The sequence below is a fragment of the Dendrobates tinctorius genome, unplaced genomic scaffold, assembly GCF_039654945.1.
Source record: "Dendrobates tinctorius isolate UK_male_01 unplaced genomic scaffold, ASM3965494v1 ptg000119l, whole genome shotgun sequence".
NCBI lineage: Eukaryota > Metazoa > Chordata > Amphibia > Anura > Dendrobatidae > Dendrobates > Dendrobates tinctorius.
The window spans coordinates 938,351-964,417 of NW_027361787.1; the positions used below are offsets into that span (position 1 = coordinate 938,351).

General features: G+C 47.9%; 1 protein-coding gene across 1 annotated transcript in view; it reads right to left on the bottom strand.

Annotated features, from left to right (window-relative positions):
* Window positions 1–286: 286 nt before the first annotated feature.
* LOC141101533 (oocyte zinc finger protein XlCOF29-like) overlaps window positions 287–26,067 on the bottom strand; it is a 28,653-nt gene continuing 2,872 nt past the window's right edge. Inside the window, exon 3 of the mRNA XM_073590657.1 lies at window positions 287–484. Within this exon, the coding sequence (XP_073446758.1) occupies window positions 287–484 (198 nt within the window). The remainder of the gene's footprint in view (window positions 485–26,067) is intronic.

The window sequence follows — 26,067 nt, forward strand, 5'->3', positions numbered from 1 at the left end:
TCCAGTATATAGTGGGGGCATTGGGGGCTGATATGCTCCTCTATCCAGTATATAGTGGGGGCATTGGGGGCTGATATGCTCCTCTGTCCAGTATATAGTGGGGGGTGAAGAGAAACAAAAAAACCTCTCCTCTCGTGCCTCCGCAGACCATGGTGAAAAATAGTCTTGTATTCTTTTCTCTTGTTCATGTCCACTCCATCAGGATGGGCGGCATCTTCTTCAGCGGGGAGCTGGTATCCCCGTCCACCGTCGCCAGCAACCACTTCTGCAGCAGAGACATGGCCTCTCAGGGGGAAGTCAGGACCTGTGTGACCCCATTCTTGGTGACGATCACCGGGTAGCCCCACTTGTACGTGATCCTGTTGTCCCGTAGGATCTTCGTGGCTGTGGAGAACACCCGCCTTCTGTTCAGGATGACGGCGGATAGGTCGGTGAAGACCATGATGCTCTTGAACCTCTGGGAGCTCCGGTCCACTCGCTGCAGCTTTTATAATGGTTTCTTTAAAATTATAAAAATGAAGCCTGGCAATTACATCCCTGGGCGCAGAGCGGGGGCATTTTTGGGTTTGGGGAACCTGTATGCTCTGTCTATTATGAGGTCTCGCTCTTCCGCCTCGGAGACTAGTGCGGTAAAGAAATATTAGGAACTTCTTCAACGCGTCTGCAGTAACACTTTCTGGTATCCACCTGAAGCGCAGATTGTTGCACATGGAGCGGTCCTCCAAATCCACCAGCTTTAGTTTTAGGGCGGTGATCTCATCTGCCTCATAATGAGAGTCCGATAAGTGGTTGTGGGCTGTGGTGAATTCCTCCAGCTTCTCCTCAGTATGGGCTGTTCTGTCCCTTAAGTGCCCAATGTCTTACTTTAGTGCAGTGAAGGCTGAGGTAATGTCACTGTGTACAGCCTGCTTTAGATCTCCTAGCAGGGACTTCAGTGTGTCCTCAGTGATAGGGGTGGAGGGGTTCCCTGTGTCAGGTGCATATACTTGCGTTTTGTGCTTCTCCGGGCTCCTGGGTAAAGAGCTGCCCGATCTTTCCTGTGCCTGCTCCTCTGTACTCATACCCCTCTCCAGTAAGGTCTGGCCCAGTGTCAGATCAGACCCCCCAGAGCGCTCAACACCACCGCTGGCCGCATGGTGAGTGCTGTGGCGGCCATCTTGGATTTTCCCAGGCTCCGGCAAAATGAACGGTATCCTGCCCGGCGCTGCTCCCCTGCTCCTCGTTGCGCGCCCCATTAGTGCACGGACCCCGTCTGAGGTCGTGGTGAGTGGAATTGCGGGTTTCCCCCACCGTTAGTTGCTGCTGGGGCCCGGAGCTAGCGTTCCCTGCGCCCGCTCAGCTCCTCATCCAGACACGCCCCCCCGTGTCATCATTATATAAGCTATTCATCTATAAGTGCACAGGATCTATTCCCCTTATACACTGATATCCAGTGATAGATCTACAATCCACTTACATATATCTATGTATGGATTTATCTTACACTCAGTAAATACGGTGCACTTATCTCATTTCCCCCTTGATAGTGACGCTCTCTTAGGATACATGTTACTCTATGATGGCACTTTTGCACATAGTCACTAGATGGCGCTACAACATTTGACATTTGCCTGAATTTTTATATCTATACATGGTTTACACAAATTATATTTTCTTGTGGTAACTCTATGCTATTTAACATTAGAAGCTGTGTATTTTTGTAATTATTTGTATGTATACATGATTGATTACCACTTCTGTCTCTGTAAAAACAATCTCCTTTAACACCTTTCCGACATCGGGCGTAAATGTACTTCCTCCCTTTGATGTGGGCTCCGGCGGTGAGCCCACATCTTTTCCGGCACGTCAGCTGTTTTGAACATCTGCCATTTGCCCCGAACAGCCTCTGACTGGCATTTAATGCGCACTTCCAGCAAGCGCGCCAGAAATCCCGCCCATTGGTGACCCCGCCAAATGATCATGGGTCACCGATGGATTGACATGATAACCAGAGGTCTCCAGCAGACCTCTATGCTTATCACTGCCGCAACTGATCCACTGGGATAATAGCTGCTGTGACTTCAGATCTTCCAGGGTCACTACTCCACCTGTGGCACACACACAGAGAGGAAGTAACGACAAGCGTAGGAAGATGACAGTCCATACAAGGTACAAGGCCAGTTGATCCAAAGATCACAATCTGGCTTCTCGAAACGTATCCATGGTTCAATGATGGTCAATGGAGCAGATCTGTATTCTTCCAGCCAAGGCTGAAAATCCCTAGGTTGTTTCCTATAGAATGATAGATCCGTGTCCCTTGTGATGATGTTGTGGCTGCTGTCCTATCTCTTGTCCTTAGGATGTATAGATGTCTTGGCAGAATCTCTCTGGCTGTTTCTCTCTCAGTCTCTTTATACAGAGGCATGTAACCTATTTTTAGACTTAACAAATGTCCCTCATTCAGTATTTACATAAAGGGTAAGAATGGAGATGAGATTATTATAGCATTACTTGATTATAATAATAATAAATTTTATTTCTATAGCGCTGACATATTCCGCAGCACTTTACATTTCAGAGGGGACTTGTACAGACGATAGACATTACAGCATAACAATAATCACATAGATCATAACAGATACCAAGATGAATGAGGGCCCTGCTTGCAAGCTTACAATCTATGAGGAAAAAAGGTAGACACGAAAGGTGGGTGGTAACAGTTGCCCTGATTGTATGGACCAGCCATAATGTTAAGTGTGTAACAGTACAGACACAGAGGGCTAATGGATGCATAAAGCATGTGGGAATATGATACGGGGAACCTGGTTATGGTAAAACTTTTGACTGTGCCACACAGGCATAGTTAGGTTAATGTGTTGAGGCGGTAGACCAATCTGAATAAATACGTTTTCAGGGCACGCTTAAAATTGTAGGGATTGGGGACTAATCATATTGACCTTTTAGATGGGAGTGGGAGGTTCTGATTATTGAGGATGCTAACCTCAGGTCATCAACAGAATGGAGGGCACGGGTAGGGTGATATACTGAAACAAGGGAGATGTAGGGTGGTGCTGAGCCATGGAGGGCTTTGTGGGTGAAGGTAAAGTTTGTACAGGATTCTGGAGTGGATGGGTAGCCAGTGTAATGACTGGCACAAGGTAGAAGCATCGGTGTAACGATTGGCAAGGAATATGATCCTGGCTGCAGCACTCAAGACAGATTGGAGAGGGGAGAGTTTGGTAAGAGGGAGACCGATTACAAGAGAGTTACAATAGTCGAGACGAGAATGAATAAGAGAAACAGTAAGAGTTTTTGCGGAATCAAAAGTAAGAAAAGGTCGAATTCTAGAAATGTTTTTGAGATGCAGATAACAAGAGCGAGCCAGTGATCAGATGTGGGGGGCAAAGGAAAGCTCGGAGTCAAGTATGACCCCAAGACAGCGGGCATGTTGCTGGGGAGTAATAGTGGAACCACAGACAGAAATGACAGTGTAGGGTGATTATGTAAACTATTTGCATAGTTTTTCCCTCTCTGCTTTAGAAGTCAACAAACTGGCTCCATAACACAATGCATAATTAGCATATCAGCAATCATCACTAGTGATCAAGGATAAGCACAATAATAGTCATTTATTACCGGCTTACACAAACAAAAGTCTGTTTTCTTGACCAACTATAAATCAAGACTTAAATTTAAAGCCAACATACAGATAACATTCTATTATTCTTCTTTTGCTAAAAAAAAATCGTCTGGTTAATTAAGATACAATGCTGTATGTCTTCACAATGCCAAAAGTAAAAAAAAAAATGTTTTAAAAAATATTTTAAAAAAGTATAAAAGTTGAAATCACCCCCCTTTCAAAATAAAACAATTAAAAATCAAACATACACATATTTGTTATAGCCGCGTTCAGAATCGCCTGATCTATCAATATAAAAAAGAATTAACCTGATCGCTAAATGGCGTAACGAGAAAAAATGTCAAAACACCAGAATTACTTTTTTTTGGCCGCCACAACATTGCATTAAAATGCAATAAAGGATGACCAAAAGATCATATCTGCACCAAAATGGTCTCCATTAATAACGTCAGCTCGGCACACAAAAAATAAGCCTTCATCCAACCCGAGATCATGAAAAATGGAGACGCAACGGGTATCGGAAAATGGTGCAATTCTTTTATACTTTACCTAATAAAGATGAGTTATTTTTACTGATACAGTGGGTATGGAAAGTATTCAGACCCCTTTCAATTTTTAAATTGTTTCATTGCAGCCATTTCGTAAATTCAAATTCATACTATCTATTCCTGACACTGGAGTGGCTTATACACGTCCGAAGTATATAGTTTGAGGTCTGGGATCTGCCAATATGTGGCAAGTTTTCTGACTGTTTCAGATAACATGATACATGATTTTAGTTTTTTTTTGTCTAGTCTCGCTTGAGTATATGCCAATATTAAATAGTCTCTTCATGAGTCGTCTTTGATGAGGACAATGAAACCCATAGAAATGAGAGGCTTGGAGAGTGAGTGTGTATACGTCACCTCACCCTATATACTGAGATGTGGGGTACATGTTTTTTCTATTAGTCACTTTCCGACTAACCTTCAGGGGGTGAATTTTAGGTATAGCTTTACATTTGGAATTAATAAGGTTTAGTTTTATCCTTTTGTCAGCAAACATGAGGAATGACAAGAGACAACCCATTTAAGAAGATTCAACTTTGGTTAAAACTATTCCAACATTATGAACATAAAAAAGGCTTCTCCCCTATGTGACATCTCTGATGTTTATTAACAGTTGATTTCCAAGTAAAATTTTTCCCACATTAAGAAAATGAAAATGGCTTCTCCTCTGTGTGACTGCGCTGATGGCGATCAAGAAGGACTTTCTGATTAAAATATTTCCCACATTCTGAACAGGAAAAAAGCTTCTCCCCTGTGTGAGTTCTCTGGTGCTTAACACAATCTGATTTATGCCTAAAACATTTCCCACATTCTGAACATGAAAAAGGCTTCTCCCCTGTGTGAGTTCTCTGATGGGTAACAAAATTTGATTTCTGTGCAAAACATTTCCCACATTCTAAACATGAAAAAGGCTTCTCTCCTGTGTGGATTCTCTGGTGCTTAACACAATCTGATTTACTGTTAAAACATTTCCCACATTCTGAACAGTAAAAAGGCTTCTCCCCTGTGTGGATTCTCTGGTGATTAACACAAGCTGATATATTGTTAAAACATTTTCCACATTTTGAACAGGAAAAAGGCTTCTCTCCTGTGTGAGTTCTCTGGTGGGTAACAAAATGTGATTTCTGTGCAAAATATTTCCCACATTCTGAACAAGAAAAGGGTTTCTCCCCTGTGTGAGTTCTCTGATGGGTAACAAAATTTGATTTCTGTGCAAAACATTTCCCACATTCTAAACATGAAAAAGGCTTCTCTCCTGTGTGGATTCTCTGGTGCTTAACACAATCTGATTTACTGTTAAAACATTTCCCACATTCTGAACAGTAAAAAGGCAACTCCCCTGTGTGGATTCTCTGGTGATTAACACAAGCTGATTTATTGTTAAAACATTTTCCACATTTTGAACAGGAAAAAGGCTTCTCCCCTGTGTGAGTTCTCTGGTGAATAACAAAATGTGATTTCTGTGCAAAATATTTCCCACATACTGAACAGGAAAAGGGTTTCTCCCCTGTGTGAGTTCTCTGGTGAATAGCAAAATTTGATTTCTGTGCAAAATATTTCCCACATTCTGAACATGAAAATGGCTTCTTTGTTTTAGGAGCAGTTTGTTTTTTATTGCCTCTTCTGTGACTTTGATTTTCCTTAGTAGTCAGTAATGAATCAGAAGATGGGACCTGTTTCATAGGATCAGATGACAGATCTTTGCTGTGAATGGATGATGGTATATCTGGAGTAACAGCAATCACTTCAGTTGTATCTTGTAGGATCTCAAGATCATCAGATTTAAAAATTGAAGATGTCAGCTGTCCCTCTGATCTCCTGGTACAGTCATCTGCTAAGATAAACAATTATTTTTTTAATAAAATATCCTTCAGTTTTATATTTTTGAACATTTATACTTAGCTTGCCATTTTTATGGACAGTTTATGTAAAAAACTTTAATTATTTCCCAAGACAATGACAGTTCACAGTCTAATAGAAAACCTTGTTGGATGAACCAGTAGTGTGCGGTGTTCAACTGTTTGTTCATTCTGCCTCCCAAATATAAAATATAAAGAAACCAATCAATGCTATGTAGGTGAAAATAATACCAATTCTCATCTCACAAAAAACAAGTCCCCACTCAGGTCCATCATCTGTCAGTGGAAAAACAGAGGTTCCCACACTATTAGTGGCTCAAAGGCTGCTGAAAAGCAACAGAGTTTCTATAAACCAATCCAGCAAAATCTGCTCTCACTTCGGAGTCTTGCAGTGTGCGCAAACTACATTTAGGATCCTTGTATTTAGCAATATTATAGTGAGAAGAATCCACTTAATTTTGTTACGCGAGGCTTAGGTCAAAGAAGGCTGAAATACCCGGGGCCCCTGCAGAGTCCCTCCAACTAGGGAAAACCCTGTCTGACCCTCAACCCAGGGTTTTTGCTAATGGTGCAAATGCCTGAGACTCCAACCTTTCCTTATCTCCTGCTCAGCCCTAAGCTGAACCCTCCACCCTCCACCCAGTGAGTCGTCAAACCACCAAAGCCCCCACAGTAATGACAGACAGGGAGAACTTAAACCGCACCGCGCCGCATACACACAGGACAATACCGTAATGTGAACAGGGCAAAACAAAACACAAATATAGGAAGGCGAAAAGGTAACAACGGATCATACGCCACCAGATACGAATTTCTCTCTCCAACACCTCCTCTCCAGACCGGAACCACTTGGCATAAAATACAAGCTATAATCGGCGACGCCCATAGGCCAGCACGACTATTTAAAGACCGTGGGCGTGACCAAACATCCCACCTGATTTCCAGCTAGATTAACCCTCAATAACCTGAGTAAAATCAAGCCGGCGCCACTGCGGCTATAGTGGACGGAGATGGAACTACCGCTGCCTGCCGGACGCTGTGGTGTGAATAGCGTCCGACATGACAGTACCCCGTCTTCTACGAGGGACCCCAGGGCCCTCAAGACTCATAGGACCCGGCTTGTCCGGATGACGGCGGTGAAACGAACTGACCAGCCGATCCGCATGTATGTCCGAGGCTGGTACCCAAGACCTCTCCTCCGGACCATACCCCCGCCATTGTACCAAATACTGAAGAGTACGGCGCAGTACTCGAGAGTCCACCACCTTGGAGACTTCAAACTCTAAATCGCCATCCACCATGACTGGAGGTGGCATCGGCGTCGTGTCCACAGAGGCTACCACCTTTTTCAATAAAGCCCTGTGAAACACGTTGTGTATCTTGTATACCGCAGGAAGTTCCAACCGATAAGCAACCGGGTTAATGATGGCAGCAATCTTAAAAGGGCCAATAAACCTTGGACCCAATTTCAATGATGGAATTTTGAGTTTTATGTTTTTAGTAGCTAACCACACCCAATCACCCACACACAGGTCCGGACCTGGCACGCGTCTAGCGTCAGCCACTCGTTTGTACCTTGCACTCATGCTCAGCAATCGCTGTTTCACACTCCTCCAGACCGATGATAGTTGAACTCCAAGCTGCTCCTCCTCCAGGACGCCCCCAGAGCCACCCTGACGCAAGGTACAAAATTGAGGATGGTGCCCGTAAACACAAAAGAACGGAGACTCTCCCAATGATTCTTGGTGGTGATTATTTAACGCGAACTCGGCCAAGGGAAGGAATGTCGACCACTCCTCTTGGTTGTCAGACACAAAACATCGCAAATACTGCTCCAGATTTTGGTTCATGCGCTCAGTTTGACCATTTGACTGGATGAAATGCCTACGAATGAGACAACTTGATCCCCAATCGTGAGCAAAAAGCTTTCCAAAACTTCGCCACAAACTGGGTACCCCTATCAGACACTATGTCCGACGGAACTCCGTGTAGTCTGACCACCTCCTGCACAAAAACCTGAGCCAACATCTTCGCGTTGGGCAAGGAAGGCAACGACACAAAATGCGCCATCTTCGAAAATCGATCAACCACCACCAGGATGACCGTGTTCCCCGCCGAGGCAGGCAAGTCCGTGATAAAGTCCATGGAGATTTCTGTCCATGGCCTACTAGGTACCCCCAGAGGCTGTAGAGTGCCAGCAGGACGGGATCTGGGCGACTTGGCCCTGGCGCACGTGATGCAAGCTGCCATGTACGAGACCACGTCCTGCCGGATTTTTGGCCACCAGAAGCAGCGCGATACCAGCTCCAAGGTGCCCCTAACCCCTGGATGACCGTCCAGGACAGAGTCGTGGTGTCCCCCCAACACATTAAGATGAAGGGGTACGAATGACTTGTTAGCGGGAAGTCCTGGCGGTACCTCCTCCTGGGCCTCGGCAATCTCCGCCTCTACCTCAGTCGTGAGAGCCGAAACCACTACACCTTCCTGGAGGATGGGTACCAGATCTTCCCGAGGTTCTCCCCCCCGGAAAACACCTGGACAAGGCATCCGCCTTGGTGTTTTTAGCCCCAGGACGGTAAGTCACCAGAAAGTTAAATCGTGTAAAAAAACAATGCCCAGCGAGCCTGCCTGGGAGACAGACGCTTGGCCGACTCCAGATAGAGCAGGTTTTTATGGTCGGTGATGACTGTGACCTGGTGGGCCGCCCCCTCCAAGAAGTGACGCCATTCCTCAAAAGCCAATTTGATGGCCAACAACTCCTTGTTGCTGATATCGTAATTCCGTTCGGCAGGCGACAGCTTCTTGGAGAAGTAGGCGCATGGACGCATATTGCTCAAGGACGAGCCCTGTGACAGTACTGCCCCCACTCCCACCTCAGACGCATCGACCTCCACAGTAAAAGGTTTAGGTACGTCTGGTTGCACCAGAATGGGGGCAGAAGCTCAAATGCACGCACCACAACCTCAGACCAGATAGCGAGATTGGTACCTTTTCTCGTCATGTCCGTGAGCGGTTTGGCTATAGTAGAAAAATTCTTAATAAACTTCCTATAATAGTTGGCAAACCCAAGGAACCGCTGGAGCGCTTTTAGATTATCAGGCCGTTCCCATCACAGCACCGCTTGCACCTTCGCGGCGTCCATTTTAAACCCTGCGGCGGACACAATATATCCCAAAAAAGGCAACTCCTGAACAAAAAATACGCATTTTTCAAGCTTAGCATAGAGCTTATTCTCACGGAGCAATTGTAACACCTGCCTGACATGCTCTAAATGAGTGTCCCGGTCGCTCACATAAATGAGGATGTCATCCAGGTACACAATCACAAATTTCCCCAGCACATGAGCGAATACATCATTTATGAAATGTTGGAAAACAGCAGGTGCGTTTGTCAACCCAAATGGCATAACTAGGCTTTCAAAATGACCCTCAGGGGTATTAAACGCCGTCTTCCACTCATCCCCCTGACGGACCCTTATGAGGTTGTACGCCCCCCTGAGGTCAAGTTTGGAAAACCACTTCGCACCAGCCACCTGGTTGAACAAATCAGGGATCAGAGGCATCGGGTAGGGATCACGGGCCGTAATCTGGTTTAACTCCCGGAAATCCAGACACGGGCGTAACCCCCATCTTTCTTCTTAATGAAGAAAAACCCCGCTGCTACAGGCGAGGATGAAGGCCGGATGTGCCCTTTACTTAGACTCTCTGCGATGTAGTCTTTAAGAGCTTGTCTCTCCAGACCAGAAATACTAAACATCCTAGCCTTTGGCAATTTGGCCCCGGGTTTTAACCTAATCACACAGTCATAGGTTCGATGTGGAGGTAGTTCTGAGCATCCCCTCTCAGAGAAGACATCCGCAAAATACAGCAATGCCTCCGGAAGGCTGGACTTCACGGCGGACACACATGTGGCCAAGCAATTTTCCTGACAGAAACCACTCCACTGGACTATGTCCTGGGTTCTCCTGTCAATCACCGGGTTGTGCTTGGACAACCATGGGAAACCCAGGACCATTTGTGCTGGGAGATTATTGAGTACCCTACATGTAACCCACTCAGAATGTAGGACCCCAATGTGGAGTTTAACCTCAGCTACAAACTCAGTAATCTCCCCCTGTGGGAGGGGAGCGGCATTAATGGTAACCACGCGAATAAGATGAGGGAGTTTTTCGATCTTAAAACCGGCCGTGCGTGCAAACTCCTCATCCATGAGATTGGTGGTGGAACCGCTGTCCACAAACACTGATATTGGTAGCTCTCTGCCCGCAATAATAACCCTGGCAGGGAGCATACATTGAGATACCATCATGGAGGATATGCATACGCTCAGCTGGGCCTCCTCCATACCCTCTGAGCTTACCAGTTTTCCGCCGGTGCGACTTTCTTTGGTAACACAGGACAAGCATTTACATAGTGATCTCTTTTACCACAGTAAAAACATGCTCCTTGCTTCCTGAACCCAGGAACGCGACGCTTAACATGTGATACCCCAGCGATTTGCATAGGTTCCGTGGGCTCACCTGCAGCAACCACACTTGCACCCCTGCTTTCCCTCAGGGGTAGCGTCTCCTGTGCCCCCTGACGCAAACGTCGATCAATACGAATAACCAAACTCATGGCAGATTCTAACGATGCAGGAGTCTCATACATCAGGAGGGCCTGTTTAACTCTTCCTGAAACCCCATGAATAAACTGACTCCGCAGCGCTGGGTCGTTCCACTGTGTGTCTACTGCCCAACGGCGAAATTCTGAGCAAGTCTTCCGCCATCCGTTCCCCCTGACGGAGGGCGCAGATTTTAGATTCCGCTAGAGCCAATCTGTCTGGATCATCATAAATGAGCCCGAGTGCTGAAAAAACATTCTCAACCGAATGAAACGTAGCAGAGTCAGCTGGTAAGGAAAACGCCCATGCTTGGGGGTCCCCACTCAGTAATGATAACACCAGAACCACCCGCTGAGCCTCATTACCTGAGGAGACAGGGCACATGCGAAAGTATAACTTGCAGGCCTCCCGAAAGATGACAAATTTGCTGCGTTCCCCAGCAAATCGTTCAGGCAGCGGAATCTTCGACTCTGCACCTGCACCTGCAGAAGCCGCTTGCACATTAGCTACAACCAGGCCCTGCTACTGAACTGCCCCCTTCAACTCGGTGACCTGTAAGGACAGCGCCACCAACTGGCGGTTTATGGAAGTCATGAAATCCATGGACTACCAAAATATTGTGGGCCGATTATAATGTTACGCGGGGCTTAGGTCAAAGAAGGCTGAAATACCCGGGGCCCCTGCAGAGTCCCTCCAACTAGGGAAAACCCTGTCTGACCCTCAACCCAGGGTTTTTGCTAATGGTGCAAATGCCTGAGCCTCCAACCTTTCCTTATCTCCTGCTCAGCCCTAAGCTGAACCCTCCACCCTCCACCCAGTGAGTCGTCAAACCACCAAAGCCCCCACAGTAATGACAGACAGGGAGAACTTAAACCGCACCGCGCCGCATACACACAGGACAATACCGTAATGTGAACAGGGCAAAACAAAACACAAATATAGGAAGGCGAAAAGGTAACAACGGATCATACGCCACCAGATACGAATTTCTCTCTCCAACACCTCCTCTCCAGACCGGAACCACTTGGCATAAAACACAAGCTATAATCGGCGACGCCCATAGGCCAGCACGACTATTTAAAGACCGTGGGCGTGACTAAACATCCCACCTGATTTCCAGCTAGATTAACCCCCGATAACCTGAGTAAAATCAAGCCGGCGCCACTGCAGCTATAGTGGACGGAGATGGAACTACCGCTGCCTGCCGGACGCTGTGGTGTGAATAGCGTCCGACATGACAAATTTGCGGTGTGTGTCTCCTGGAGCACAATCTGGGCACTATGTGCTGGGTAATAAAATGGCAAATGTGTAATTTTCACTCTCCAACATCCACTGCATGTTCATTTCCAGAAAGTGGCTGTGGAGTCAAAATATTCACTCCTCCTAAGGATTATAACCCTTAGTGAATTAATTAATAATATGGAATCACTTTATGGGGATTTCTACTCTTCTGGTTTTCTGGCATTTAGTTATATTAGGGCTTCTGCATATGATGTGTCCAATCTCATCTGGGATCTGTTTCTGCTGTCCAGCTGGAGTAATCTGCTCCCTACTTCAGCCAATTGGAAAGTACCACACCCTACTAAAGCGCAAAGCACATGGCCGGAATCTGCCAGATACAGCGCTGTTCTCCTCTGGTTCAGTCCTCTGTGCTCAGCTTGCGGCTTGTGTATTTGTTTCCTGCTGTGACCATGGCCCGTTTACTGACTACTCTTGTGTCTTGATTCTGTATTCTGTCCTTCTAGTTCTGACCCAGCTACCTGGCTATTCTTCTTGCCATCTAACACCACAGAATAGCAGGTAACACCATGGTCCAAGCCAAGGGGTCCCTGTGTAAGTCCAGATTCCATGTGAGGGTGTTAAAGGGCGATGAGCAAGGCAATCCTTGGGATATGGAAAGCAGAGAAGATAGTGCCAAGAATGTTCATGGTGGACATCTTTTGTGCTGCCCGGTGACCATGAACAGTGCTCCCAATACATTGTGTCTGCAAACTATTCCAGCTCGATCTGCATTCAAATAGCTAAATGGCGCTCCTTCCCTCTGAACACTGCCATGTGCCCAGACAGTAGTGTACAACCGTATGTAGGGTATAGTGTGAAGCTGGAAAATAATTTGTAAGATCCATTTGTTTCCTATTTGACAACCAGCCTCACTAAAGCTAAAAACTGGCTGTTGGTATTCTCATACTTGTAAGGGGCAATGGATATTGACCCCCCAGTCTAAAAATAGCAGCCTGCAGCTGCCCAGAAAAGGCACATTTATTAGATGCGCCAATTCTGGCGCTTTGCCCAGCTCTTCCCACTTGCCCTATAGTGATGGCAAGTGGGGTTCATATTTGTGGGGTTGATATCACCCTTGTATTGACAGGTGACATCAAGCCCACGGCTTAGTAATGGAGAGGTGTCTAGAAGACACCTCTCCATTACTAATCCTATAGTTATATGGTAAATAAAGACACAGACAGAATAAAGTCTTTTATTAGAAATAAAACAAACACAGTTTTTGTTTTTTTACTAAAAAATAACAAACAGAATTCTCACGGTGATCTGCTGTGAAGTCACTTAGCTTGAACAGTGGTGACCTCATCACTAACTTTTTCCCACGGTCCTGAGGTCACTGCTGTTCAGCCTGGCTGGAAACCTCGATGATGTCACTGCTGGTCAATGATGCTGTGCTTGCAGCAGCTCATTCACCAGTGGTTCTCTGCCTGCACGGTCGCATCTTGGCACCGTCCAGGTTGAAAACTAATTATCCATCAGACATGGATTATGGCGTGGGACAGAGCGACAGACAGGTATGGTATATTGTTGTATTTTATTTTTATTACAGGAGAACGAGGTCTTCGGTGGAAATAGGCGTTAGGTGAGTATAACTGTGTTTGTTATTTTTAAATAAAAAATGAAATTTTTTTTGTTTTATTGCTAATAAAAGGCTTTATTCTGGCTGTGTCTTTATTTTCCGTGTAACCAGGGTCGGACTGGGAGTGAAATTCAGCCCTGGCATTTGTAAGACCACAGGCCCACGTCTTGTACCCTCTGTAATCTTGCTCTCTAGATAGTCTAATACAGGTCCGCGGCCTACAATCACAACGTTTAGTGTTGTGGAGCTGCAGGGCTGACAGCCACTGAATTATGGCCACTTTAGATGGGCCAATAATCATGAAATGTGGGATTGTAAGAGCGCGGCTTCCTGATTATCGGCTCATTTCAATAGCTCAGTAATCACCTGATGGAAGGAAAAATGATTATTAGTCACGGCTTAAAAATCCAGGTTCTTGGTGGCACATTGCTCGGGGTAAACAGGACATGCGCTCCTGAGAACAGGACAGTCTACGTGCACAGAACATATTACCAGTCGCTGTGTGCACAGAGAAGTGCGTCCTCCTGTGTGAACAGGCCGTAGAGGACACTGACTGACGTGTATATGGCTGGTCGGTGGTCGTGGACATGCTGGAGCACAGTAATGACAGGAAAGTCTCAGTCAGACGGCCGTTTCTCACGTCCATGTTCTCTCTGTGGTTTTCATTAGTTCTCTTCCATTATAGTCTATGGTGCTGCTCACAGGCTCATGTTCTTGCAGTCTGTGTCTCCCCAAATAAAAATCAGAGACATTTTCGTTTTTTATCGTTGTCACAGACACATTCCCCTCCACAAGTCTCTGACCCTGCGCCGATCACAGACCCCACATAGATCGCCCCAGTGCACACTCTGCGCGGATTAACATTGTAATGTATAGGAGATTTTAATTCATTTAGTTTTTTCAAACGTGAAAATCACTAAAGTTCGAGTCTGGGGGCCGCACCCATCACTGGCCCATGTGTAGTGACCCATTAACCAGTTTATTGCTGCCTTGCCTTCCTTATAGAAGCAGCAGAGACTGGACAGATGGTTTTCATTCTGGGATGCCTGTATTTTGTGGCTGCAGAACCAAGGTAAGGGGATGTGCACACATCTTTGTCAGGCGGATTGAAAAAGCGCCACAAACCTGCCGCTAAACATGAACTTAGTGCACGGCAATGGAAAACCACATTGCTGTACCCGCTCCGTCTGAGGCCATTAATAGAAGTAGCACATTCTGTCACCTGCAACTATAATAGAAACTATCGAGAAAAGACGCCGGTGGCACAAAAGACATGGCGCCTTCAGGTAAAAGACCGGAGACACTTTCCTGAAACAGCTATGCCCCCAGAAAAAAATTGTGTGCACATACCCTAGATACAAACACTAGGCTACAGCACCCTGCAAACGCTGAGTACAAGAATCATTCTAAGGCCGGGGTCACACTAGGGTGTGTGATGCGAGAAACAACACCCGGCACTGCCACCGGCACCGGAGTGTGTGGCTACATGGATTTCTAAGGATTTATGAAAAATGTTGTTCCAAGCTTGCGACCTTTTATTTAATTCCAAAGGTGCATAAGGACCCCCTTAACCCACCTGGGAGGCCGATTATTGCAGCTAATGAAGGCCTTTGTGAAATAGCGTGTGCTATTGTGGATCACTTTTTGAAACCTCTTGTGACACAACTGCCCTCTTTTATTAAAGACACTAGCGCAGCTTAGGGTCATCTGGAGAACATTCAACTTACTGAGGAAATGGTACATGTCACCGCAGATGTGGAGGCATTATATTTTTCTATCGGTCATTCAGACAGATTGAAGGCAGTAGAGAAATATTTGAGTCATAGTAACTTGAATGATATGTCCTCCTTTATCTTGAAACTGTTGAGGTTTATCCTTACTCATAATGACTTCACTTTCGATGGGAAGATATTTTTGCAGCAAAGAGGAACAGCAATGGGGGCCTCGTGCGCCCCCTCTTATGCAAATTTGTTTATGGGGGCCTGGGAATGGTCCATCGTCTAAGGTGAGGAGATCCCTAATGTTGATTGGGTCCACAACTGGATTCGTTATATTGATGATATTTTGTTCATCTGGGAGGGTCCAGTTGTGGACCTTGAGACATTTATGAATGCACTTAATGATAACGATCAAAATATCAGACTATCTTATAAATTTGGACGAAAGATCAATTTCTTGGATTTATCCATTTTCAGTGCTCCCTGATGGAAGTTTGTCTACCACGGTTTTTCGTAAACCAACATCAACTAATTACTTACTGCATGCATCCTCCACTCATCAATGGCGGATCCTAATAGGGGCAGATGGGGCGGTCGCCCCGGGCCCAAGGTTTTTTGGGGGCCCAGGGGCAGGGGCGGGCTGGGCCGGGTGGCAGAGAGGCAAATGCCACCCGGACCGCTCCCCCAGCACCTGTACAGGGCCGGCCGTGCCCTGTGCTGCCTGTGACGCCGCCGGCAGCAGACAGCCGCCCGCGTCACATTCTATGAGGGGCCGGGAGCTGTGCACGGCCGTCACCTTGATGGCTGCTCAGCTCCGGCTCCCTCCGGCAGTGGCGTATCCAGGGGGGGGCAGCCGGGGCAGTTGCCCCGGGCGCAGGCAGCAGGGGGGCACAGTCGGGCCGCCCGGCCGCCTAATGCAGCGGTCGGCAGTGTCTCTCCCCCGGCGGCTGCGTTCTGCCGCCCCCCGTCCTGTGTGTCGGCGGTTCTCTGTGTCGGCTGTCAAGCTGACAGCCGACGCAGAGAAGGAGGCCACGCCGACTCCCAGGCAGCAATTGTACTGGCGTCTATACAGACGCCAGTACAATTGAAGCTCTGACCGCCGGGCCAGAGCGACGTCAGCAGCGTGATCAGGTCATGTGATCACGCTGCTGACGTCACTCCCCGGCGCCCAGAGCAAATGCTGGTGGTAAGTGTGCTCCACTGTGGAGCTGAAGAACCACCGAAGATGGGAGATGGGGGTTAATGAGTGGGGGGTTAATGGGTGGAGATGGGGGTGTTCATGAGTGGATATGGGGCTTAATGTGGGGATGGGGGTTAATGTGGGGAAGGGGGTTAATGTGGGGATGGGGGTTAATGAGTGGAGATGGGGGTGTTCATGAGTGGAGATGGGGCTTAATGTGGGGATGGGGGTTAATGGGTGGAGATGGGGGTGTTCATGAGTGGAGATGGGGGTTAATGAGTGGATATGGGGCTTAATGTGGGGATGGGGGTTAATGAGTGGAGATGGGGGTTAATGTGGGGATGGGGGTTAATGTGTGGAGATGGCATTAATGTGGGGATGGGGGTTAATGTGTGGGGATGGGGGTTAATGAGTGGGGGGATAATGAGTGGAGATGGGGGTTAATGTGTGGGGGTTAATGAGTGGAGATGAGATTAATGTGGTGATGGGGGTTAATGTGGGGGGTAAATGTGGGGATGGGGGTTAATGATTGGGGGGGTTAATGAGTGGAGATGGGGTTAATGACTGTGGGGGTTAATGAGTGGAGATGGGGGTTAATGAGTGGGGGGATTAATGAGTGGGGATGGGGGTTAATGTGTGGGGGGATTTGGAGTGGGGGTACATAATGTGTGGGGAGATTTGGAGTGGGGGTACATAATGTGTGGGGGGATTTGGGAGTAGGGATGAGGGGTTATTTAATGTGTGTGGGGGATTAGTGATGGGGGATTTGGAGTGGGGATGGTATTTAATGTGTGTGGGGAGATTTGAGGACACAAAATGAAGAGTATGAGGAAACAGTATGGGGGTTGGGTGCAGACAGTAAGGGGTGCGAATGTATGTGGACACAGTATGTGGAGTCGGGGATATGTGTGAGCAGACAGTATAGAGAGTGAGGGGGTAAATATATGAGGAGACAGTATGAGGAGGGAGGGGAATAGTATGAGGTGACAGTATATTGCAGATATTTGTATTTAGGAGCATTATAATGACACTTCTATCTTTAAGGGCATCGTGTGGAGATTTGCTGCAGAAGACCGGAGAAGATGGAAGTCTACAGAGACGGCTGTGGATGAGAAAACTCATCATGGGGTCTGGACAAGATGAAGAAAAGGAGAACGACTGCAGAGACGACGTCATCTATAAGGTACCTGGATGTAAATGTTATTTGTGACACTGACTAAGTCTCATGTTTTTATTTGTTAGGAGCATTACAGGGGTTCTCCAGGTTTGCGCTGAGTCTGCAGACATTCTATGTGACTGCAGACTTCTGAATTCTCACAGTGCTCACTGAACGCTGTCAGGATTCTCGGGGGCGGGGGCGGGGGGGGGCGCCGAACCAAATTCTTGCCCCGGGTGCCAGAAAGCTTAGATACGCCTCTGCCCTCCGGCTATACTTCCGGGTCAGATGTCGGGCGTGCGCGATGACGTCATCGTGCACGCGCCGACATGTCCCGGAGGATGCTGAAAGCAGAGGCGCTGCTGGGGAGCGAGCCGGCTGTGAGGTAAGTATGGGGAACTTTTTTATTTATTTTTTATTTATAAAATGAATTAAATGGGGGAGGGGGTGAGTGGGGGCTGTACACAATGAAGGGGGGGTGACTGGGGCCTGTATATGATGACGGGGGGGTGACTGGGGGCTGTATATGATGAAGGGGGGTGACTGGGGGCTGTATATGATGACGGGGGGGTGACTGGGGGCTGTATATGATGAAGGGGGGTGACTGGGGTTGTACAGGATGAAGGGGGTGAGTGGGGGCTTCACAGGATGAAGGGGGGATGAGTGGGGGCTTCACATGGTGGAATGGTGGCGGGTTTTCCGTATGGACCCGCAGCAAACCAAGTGCTGCGGTCCGTACGGCTGTCAATTCCCGCACGGGGACCGCAGCACTCAGGTGGGAAGGGGGGTACAGGGGCCCAGGTTTTATGAACAGCCCCGGGCCCATAGTCCACTTAATCCGCCACTGCCGCTCATCCTAAATCAACAATTCAAGGCATACCAATTGGCCAGTTTCTGCGCATCAGGAGGATTTGTTCGGAAGATCCTCAGTTTGAGGAACAATCCAGTATTCTTAAAAACGGTTCCAAGATCGAGGGTACGGCCACCAGGCCATTCAAAGGGGATATAATAAAGCCAAAAATACGCCAAGAGAATCACTTCTTCACAAAAATCAGCCCCTGGTGTCGTGTGATGAGGGGGACAAGCAGGTAAGGTTTATTACCAATTATAACAGTAGGTGGCCAGAATTGAGAGGAATTATTGACAAACACTGGAAAATCCTTCTCACTGATCCCATTCTTAAACAATGCTTGCCAGATGCACTGTCTTTTGTGGCAAGAAGGGCCCCCAACCTGCGGGATATATTGGTCCACAGTGCATATGACCCCAAAAGAAAAGAAAAAAATAAGAAAAATTCAGAACGTAAGGGGTTTGTTAGGAATCTGTGTCCTGCCATACTAATGCAGAGATCCAGATCCTCACATTCATCTCCAGAGGCTAAGTCCTTTCTGCCAGCTTGTGAGCATGCTCCTGGAATGAGCTCCCTTTGGAGTTCAGGAGTCAGGTGCTCAGGTCCTGCTCCTGATTCCATTGGTTCAGCTGAGGTCTCTGGAGATTTCCGGAAGGTCCCGGTCACTATAAAAAGTGCGCATGGCCGTTATGCCATGCGCTAGTATTTTCTGATACTTGCTGCTGTATGTTTGTTGATGGATGCGTGGTCTGGTGGATGACTTATTATGAAACCCCTTCCCTCGGTTATTACGAGTGTGTGAGTGATTGGGTCAGCCAGTAGCAGCACTAGCGCCAGCGCGCTCAAGCTTCAAGCCATCTCAGCAGCAAAGCGTCCTGCATCGCGCTTGCGTTATTGCGGTTGCAGACTTCTGTGGCGTTCGCAGTTGCGACGTCGTGCACACGCTCCTTTACGGTAAGTCCGTTTGGTTGTAGTGCCACTTTAACTACTCCTGTGTTCGGCTACCGTAAGTGTGCCGCTGTGCCCCTGTGCGTTTAACAGGCTCAGCGTTACCTTTTCTTTATTATTTTCCTGTGCAGCTCTGTGTCCCATAACAGAGACTGCCTCTTTTGCACTTGGGTGATTTAGAACCCTGTGCACACTACCGCTGTAGTGCACTGCCTCCCTTAGCAGCGGTTTTGCCATCTGCCGCACGGTGGACCCCGAGTGGCGAAGGCACTTTAATTATTTATTTTTTTTAGTGCCTTCCGCCACTCTTAACATAATACTAGCGCCAGGGTCTGGCTAGAGATGGCGGATCAGCAGCAGCTGTTACAGCTTGTGCGTCAGCTCGAGGCTCGCTTGGCCTCCCTCGAGAGGTCTCTCGCAGCTGCGCAGGCCACAGATGCTGCCGTCCAGGCACTTACGGACGCGGTAGGGCGTATGTCCATGTCCGCCCTTGCGCCGACAGTTACCCGCCTCCCGTTGCCCGATAAATATGCTGGGGATGGCGCCTCCTGTAGGGGTTTTATCAGTATTGCTCGATACACCTAGAGCTGCTGGCTGCGCAATTCCCTACGGAGCGGGCTAAGGTGGCTTTTGTCATCTCCCTACTGTCGGGCAAGGCGCTGGAATGGGCTACGCCTCTGTCGGAGCGTGGTGACCCCGAGATTCGGTCCGCGGCTAACTTGCTGACTGCCATCAGGCAAGTTTTTCTCGGTCCTCGGGTCACGCATGATACGTCCCTGCAGCTACTCGCCCTTACTCAGGGGTTACTCTCGGTTAGCCAGTATGCCGTCCATTTTCGGATACTGGCGTCCGAGTTGGAATGGTCCGACAAGGCCCTAATCCCCGTTTTTTGGCGAGGTCTAGCGGAGCATGTGAAGGATGCTCTCTCTACTAGAGAGATCCCCACCAGCTTAGAGGAGCTAATCTCCGTCTCCTCACGGATTGACCTCCGTTTTTCGGAGCGCGGTATGGAGCGGGCGCACTCCAAGCGCAAATCCGTTTCAGCTCCCAAATTTTTTGAACCCCTTGAGCTGGCAGAGCCAGAGGTTCTACCTCCTGAGCCCATGGAGATATCTCGTACCAACCTTAATTCAGACTCCGACCAGGAATCCATCTGCGGTTGTCATCTGTCTGTGCGGTTTCTCCGGAAGCCGTCTCCCCGCAAAGGTTGGAGTCTGAACCAGTTATCGAGACCTTTGTTACTCCTCATCTTAGGGATCAGGTGCTCACCTGGGCGCATGCACCTAACACGCACCACCATCGGGGCTATATGCAGGTCTCAAAACTGTTGGCTGGTGCGTATTGGTGGCCCCATAGAGCTCGGGACATAAAAAGATATATTCAGGCTTGCACCTTGTGTGCTCAGCCTAACCCTCCTAGACAGAGGGTGGAGACAACTGCCAACACGCGGCAGCGTGCCTCTGTCACTCCCGCTCCTACTATCTCCCAAGTGTCCCTCTTGAAACCTGGTGACCTCGGTTCCTCTGATGCCTTCCAGGTGTCTCGGGTTACTGTAACTCCTACCAGGGCTCGGGGAGGAGGGGGCCTTAGGAGGGGGGGTAATGTTAGGAATCTGTGTCCTGCCATACTAATGCAGAGATCCAGATCCTCACATTCATCTCCAGAGGCTAAGTCCTTTCTGCCAGCTTGTGAGCATGCTCCTGGAATGAGCTCCCTTTGGAGTTCAGGAGTCAGGTGCTCAGGTCCTGCTCCTGATTCCATTGGTTCAGCTGAGGTCTCTGGAGATTTCCGGAAGGTCCCGGTCACTATAAAAAGTGCGCATGGCCGTTATGCCATGCGCTAGTATTTTCTGATACTTGCTGCTGTATGTTTGTTGATGGATGCGTGGTCTGGTGGATGACTTATTATGAAACCCCTTCCCTCGGTTATTACGAGTGTGTGAGTGATTGGGTCAGCCAGTAGCAGCGCTAGCGCCAGCGCGCTCAAGCTTCAAGCCATCTCAGCAGCAAAGCGTCCTGCATCGCGCTTGCGTTATTGCGGTTGCAGACTTCTGTGGCATTCGCAGTTGCGACGTCGTGCACACGCTCCTTTACGGTAAGTCCGTTTGGTTGTAGTGCCACTTTAACTACTCCTGTGTTCGGCTACCGTAAGTGTGCCGCTGTGCCCCTGTGCGTTTAACAGGCTCAGCGTTACCTTTTCTTTATTATTTTCCTGTGCAGCTCTGTGTCCCAAAACAGAGACTGCCTCTTTTGCACTTGGGTGATTTAGAACCCTGTGCACACTACCGCTGTAGTGCACTGCCTCCCTTAGCAGCGGTTTTGCCATCTGCCGCACGGTGGACCCCGAGTGGCGAAGGCACTTTAATTATTTATTTTTTTTAGTGCCTTCCGCCACTCTTAACATAATACTAGCGCCAGGGTCTGGCTAGAGATGGCGGATCAGCAGCAGCTGTTACAGCTTGTGCGTCAGCTCGAGGCTCGCTTGGCCTCCCTCGAGAGGTCTCTCGCAGCTGCGCAGGCCACAGATGCTGCCGTCCAGGCACTTACGGACGCGGTAGGGCGTATGTCCATGTCCGCCCTTGCGCCGACAGTTACCCGCCTCCCGTTGCCCGATAAATATGCTGGGGATGGCGCCTCCTGTAGGGGTTTTATCAGTATTGCTCGATACACCTAGAGCTGCTGGCTGCGCAATTCCCTACGGAGCGGGCTAAGGTGGCTTTTGTCATCTCCCTACTGTCGGGCAAGGCGCTGGAATGGGCTACGCCTCTGTCGGAGCGTGGTGACCCCGAGATTCGGTCCGCGGCTAACTTGCTGACTGCCATCAGGCAAGTTTTTCTCGGTCCTCGGGTCACGCATGATACGTCCCTGCAGCTACTCGCCCTTACTCAGGGGTTACTCTCGGTTAGCCAGTATGCCGTCCATTTTCGGACACTGGCGTCCGAGTTGGAATGGTCCGACAAGGCCCTAATCCCCGTTTTTTGGCGAGGTCTAGCGGAGCATGTGAAGGATGCTCTCTCTACTAGAGAGATCCCCACCAGCTTAGAGGAGCTAATCTCCGTCTCCTCACGGATTGACCTCCGTTTTTCGGAGTGCGGTATGGAGCGGGCGCACTCCAAGCGCAAATCCGTTTCAGCTCCCAAATTTTTTGAACCCCTTGAGCTGGCGGAGCCAGAGGTTCTACCTCCTGAGCCCATGGAGATATCTCGTACCAACCTTAATTCAGACTCCGACCAGGAATCCATCTGCGGTTGTCATCTGTCTGTGCGGTTTCTCCGGAAGCCGTCTCCCCGCAAAGGTTGGAGTCTGAACCAGTTATCGAGACCTTTGTTACTCCTCATCTTAGGGATCAGGTGCTCACCTGGGCGCATGCACCTAACACGCACCACCATCGGGGCTATATGCAGGTCTCAAAACTGTTGGCTGGTGCGTATTGGTGGCCCCATAGAGCTCGGGACATAAAAAGATATATTCAGGCTTGCACCTTGTGTGCTCAGCCTAACCCTCCTAGACAGAGGGTGGAGACAACTGCCAACACGCGGCAGCGTGCCTCTGTCACTCCCGCTCCTACTATCTCCCAAGTGTCCCTCTTGAAACCTGGTGACCTCGGTTCCTCTGATGCCTTCCAGGTGTCTCGGGTTACTGTAACTCCTACCAGGGCTCGGGGAGGAGGGGGCCTTAGGAGGGGGGGTAATGTTAGGAATCTGTGTCCTGCCATACTAATGCAGAGATCCAGATCCTCACATTCATCTCCAGAGGCAAAGTCCTTTCTGCCAGCTTGTGAGCATGCTCCTGGAATGAGCTCCCATTGGAGTTCAGGAGTCAGGTGCTTAGGTCCTGCTCCTGATTCCATTGGTTCAGCTGAGGTCTCTGGAGATTTCCGGAAGGTCCCGGTCACTATAAAAAGTGCGCATGGCCATTATGCCATGTGCTAGTATTTTCTGATACTTGCAGCTGTATGTTTGTTGATGGATGCTTGGTCTGGTGAATGACTTATTATGAAACCCCTTCCCTCGGTTATTACGAGTGTGTGAGTGATTGGGTCAGCCAGTAGCAGCGCTAGCGCCAGCGCGCTCAAGCTTCAAGCCATCTCAGCAGCAAAGCGTCCTGCATCGCGCTTGCGTTATTGCGGTTGCAGACTTCTGTGGCATTCGCAGTTGCGACGCCGTGCACACGCTCCTTTACGGTAAGTCCGTTTGGTTGTAGTGCCACTTTAACTACTCCTGTGTTCGGCTACCGTACGTGTGCCGCTGTGCGTTTAACAGGCTCAGCGTTACCTTTTCTTTATTATTTTCCTGTGCAGCTCTGTGTCCCATAACAGAGACTGCCTCTTTTGCACTTGGGTGATTTAGAACCCTGTGCACACTACCGCTGTAGTGCACTGCCTCCCTTAGCAGCGGTTTTGCCATCTGCCGCATGGTGGACCCCGAGTGGCGAAGGCACTTTAATTATTTATTTTATTTAGTGCCTTCCGCCACTCTTAACAGGGTTTTTCCCTTACGGGTTTTGCAAGGGTTGTGCTAATATGAAAAAGGGCTTTAGTTTCTCTAACTTTGACCAGTCTAGAAAATTTGACATTAGGGTCAATATCACCTGTTCATCTAAGGGGGTTGTGTATTATGCAGAGTGTCCCTGTGGAAAAATTTACATAGGTATGACCAGTCGTGAGCTCAAAGTTCATGTCCGTGAGCACTGTTTAGACATTGAGAAAGCTAAAACAGCCACTGACATCAGCTCTCTAAAGACCCTTCCTAGGCATTTCAGGAAGTACCATCAATGTAATTCTAGACTGCTTAAGGTGAAGGGGATTGATATGGTGACCCTTGGCCCTAGAGGGGGGGGATGTTTCTAAAATACTGGCCAAAAAAGAATGTAAATGGATTTATAGGCTGGGGACCCTCACACCCCAGGGTCTAGATGAAAGCTTTGGCTTTAGCGCTTATCTCTGATAACTTTAGGGGTGGTTACTTTGAGGGTAGGGGGTTTTAATGTGTCAATTAGTTTGTGTGTCTCTTTTTAATTGTATTTATTTTTATGTTTAGTACTCCTGCCTCCACTCCTGTTCATATCGCAGAATGATGTACATCTTTCCTCAGATGGGATCATGAAGAGGATTTTTTACGATGGGGTTTCGTTGTCCTGCACTAATAGATGGATGGATGCCATTATGGATATGAAATGACCATGAGATCTTGTGTTATGCTGTTTTTGGTTGACACCGCAGCAGTGACGCCTTGTGTGACATTATCATCTCTTGTGCTTTGCACTTGAGTGGTGATGTTGCCGAGTGATACCGCTATGCGATATTATTAATACCATTCTAGTACGGCATTCAAATATTATGTATAGTTTTTGATATTGTCATGTCAGTTAAATACTATAATCAAAAGTCTGATATTACTGAGGAATATTATCATGTGATATTAATAACAAATTTATTGGTTAACCCTAGTACAGCGTATAAACGTTATATATACTTTTTTGATATTGACAGGGCATTGGAATGTCATAATCGAGTTCATGTTTGCACTAGATATGAATATTTAGACATAGCTCTTTTATCGATTTACTGATACTTTAATTGCACCGTCACTTTATTATAGCTATGTATTCACTAATATGATATGATGGAATTGTGGTCGTGTTATTTCATGCCCACCCATTTGTGGTAGCACGCTTGCGTGGTATACGGGGACGGTGGAAAATGCAAAGCGGTCTGTTCATGAATTAGGTGCGCACATCTCCACATAGGACCTGGCGATGCCTTATCATGTGACCGCAAAGTATTATTCCCATTGGACTCTATGTCCCACGTGATGCAGCGCATGCGTCATAAACACCTCAGTATTGGGATTTGAGCAGGACCTTTGGTGTTCATCGCACGCAGGCGCAGCTGATCATTTGGTATAGTGACTATAGACCTATGCTGCGCAGGCGCCGCCACTGATCCCCCACAACGGTACAATTGTTTTCTGCGCAGGCGCCAGTAGCGATCTATTATGGTGGACATAGTGAACGCAGGTTTGCGCAACTTTTAATGATTATGCACACGTGGTACTGGTATATAAATCGGATCTCCCCCTGCCCTGACACGCCTCCCGAAGAAGCAGTGCGAAACGCGCGTTGGGGTCGAGGGACGTCCAGGCATCTCCACCCGCATTTACAGGTATAGAATTGTCTAGCCTTTATTATATTCACCGGCATTAATTTTACCTCAATTGAGATTCATTTTTGGGATAATTGGATATAGCTGCTTTTATGCAGCAATGAAATGTCATAATACAAATGATGTGGCCAGCAAATGTTTTACCATTGCAAGGTGATGATCTGTAGGATATCAGGTGTATTGTTCTTTTACCCCCTTACTTTTTCTTTGGTGAATTTTGGTGTTAGGATGTGAGATTCCATGGACTTGTAGGCCCCCTCCTTATTTTATGTTCCAGCACTTTTCCTGTGTATATATTTTTGTGTCTTTTTGTGCAATAAAATATAAATTTTTAACAAGTATACACTATTGTGTGGGGTCAACATTTTTTGTTACGTTGTTACCACAAAAGTAATAATATGATTCTGTGGTGTATTATTTATGCATGGATTCATGCTTTTTGCGCCAATTTTGTGATTGTATGGATTTCTAAGGGCCAATGCAGACGGCCATATATATTCCCTGATCTGAGAGAATCGGCCAATTATACTGTACAGCTGACACTTGGATCAGGATCTGACCCGAG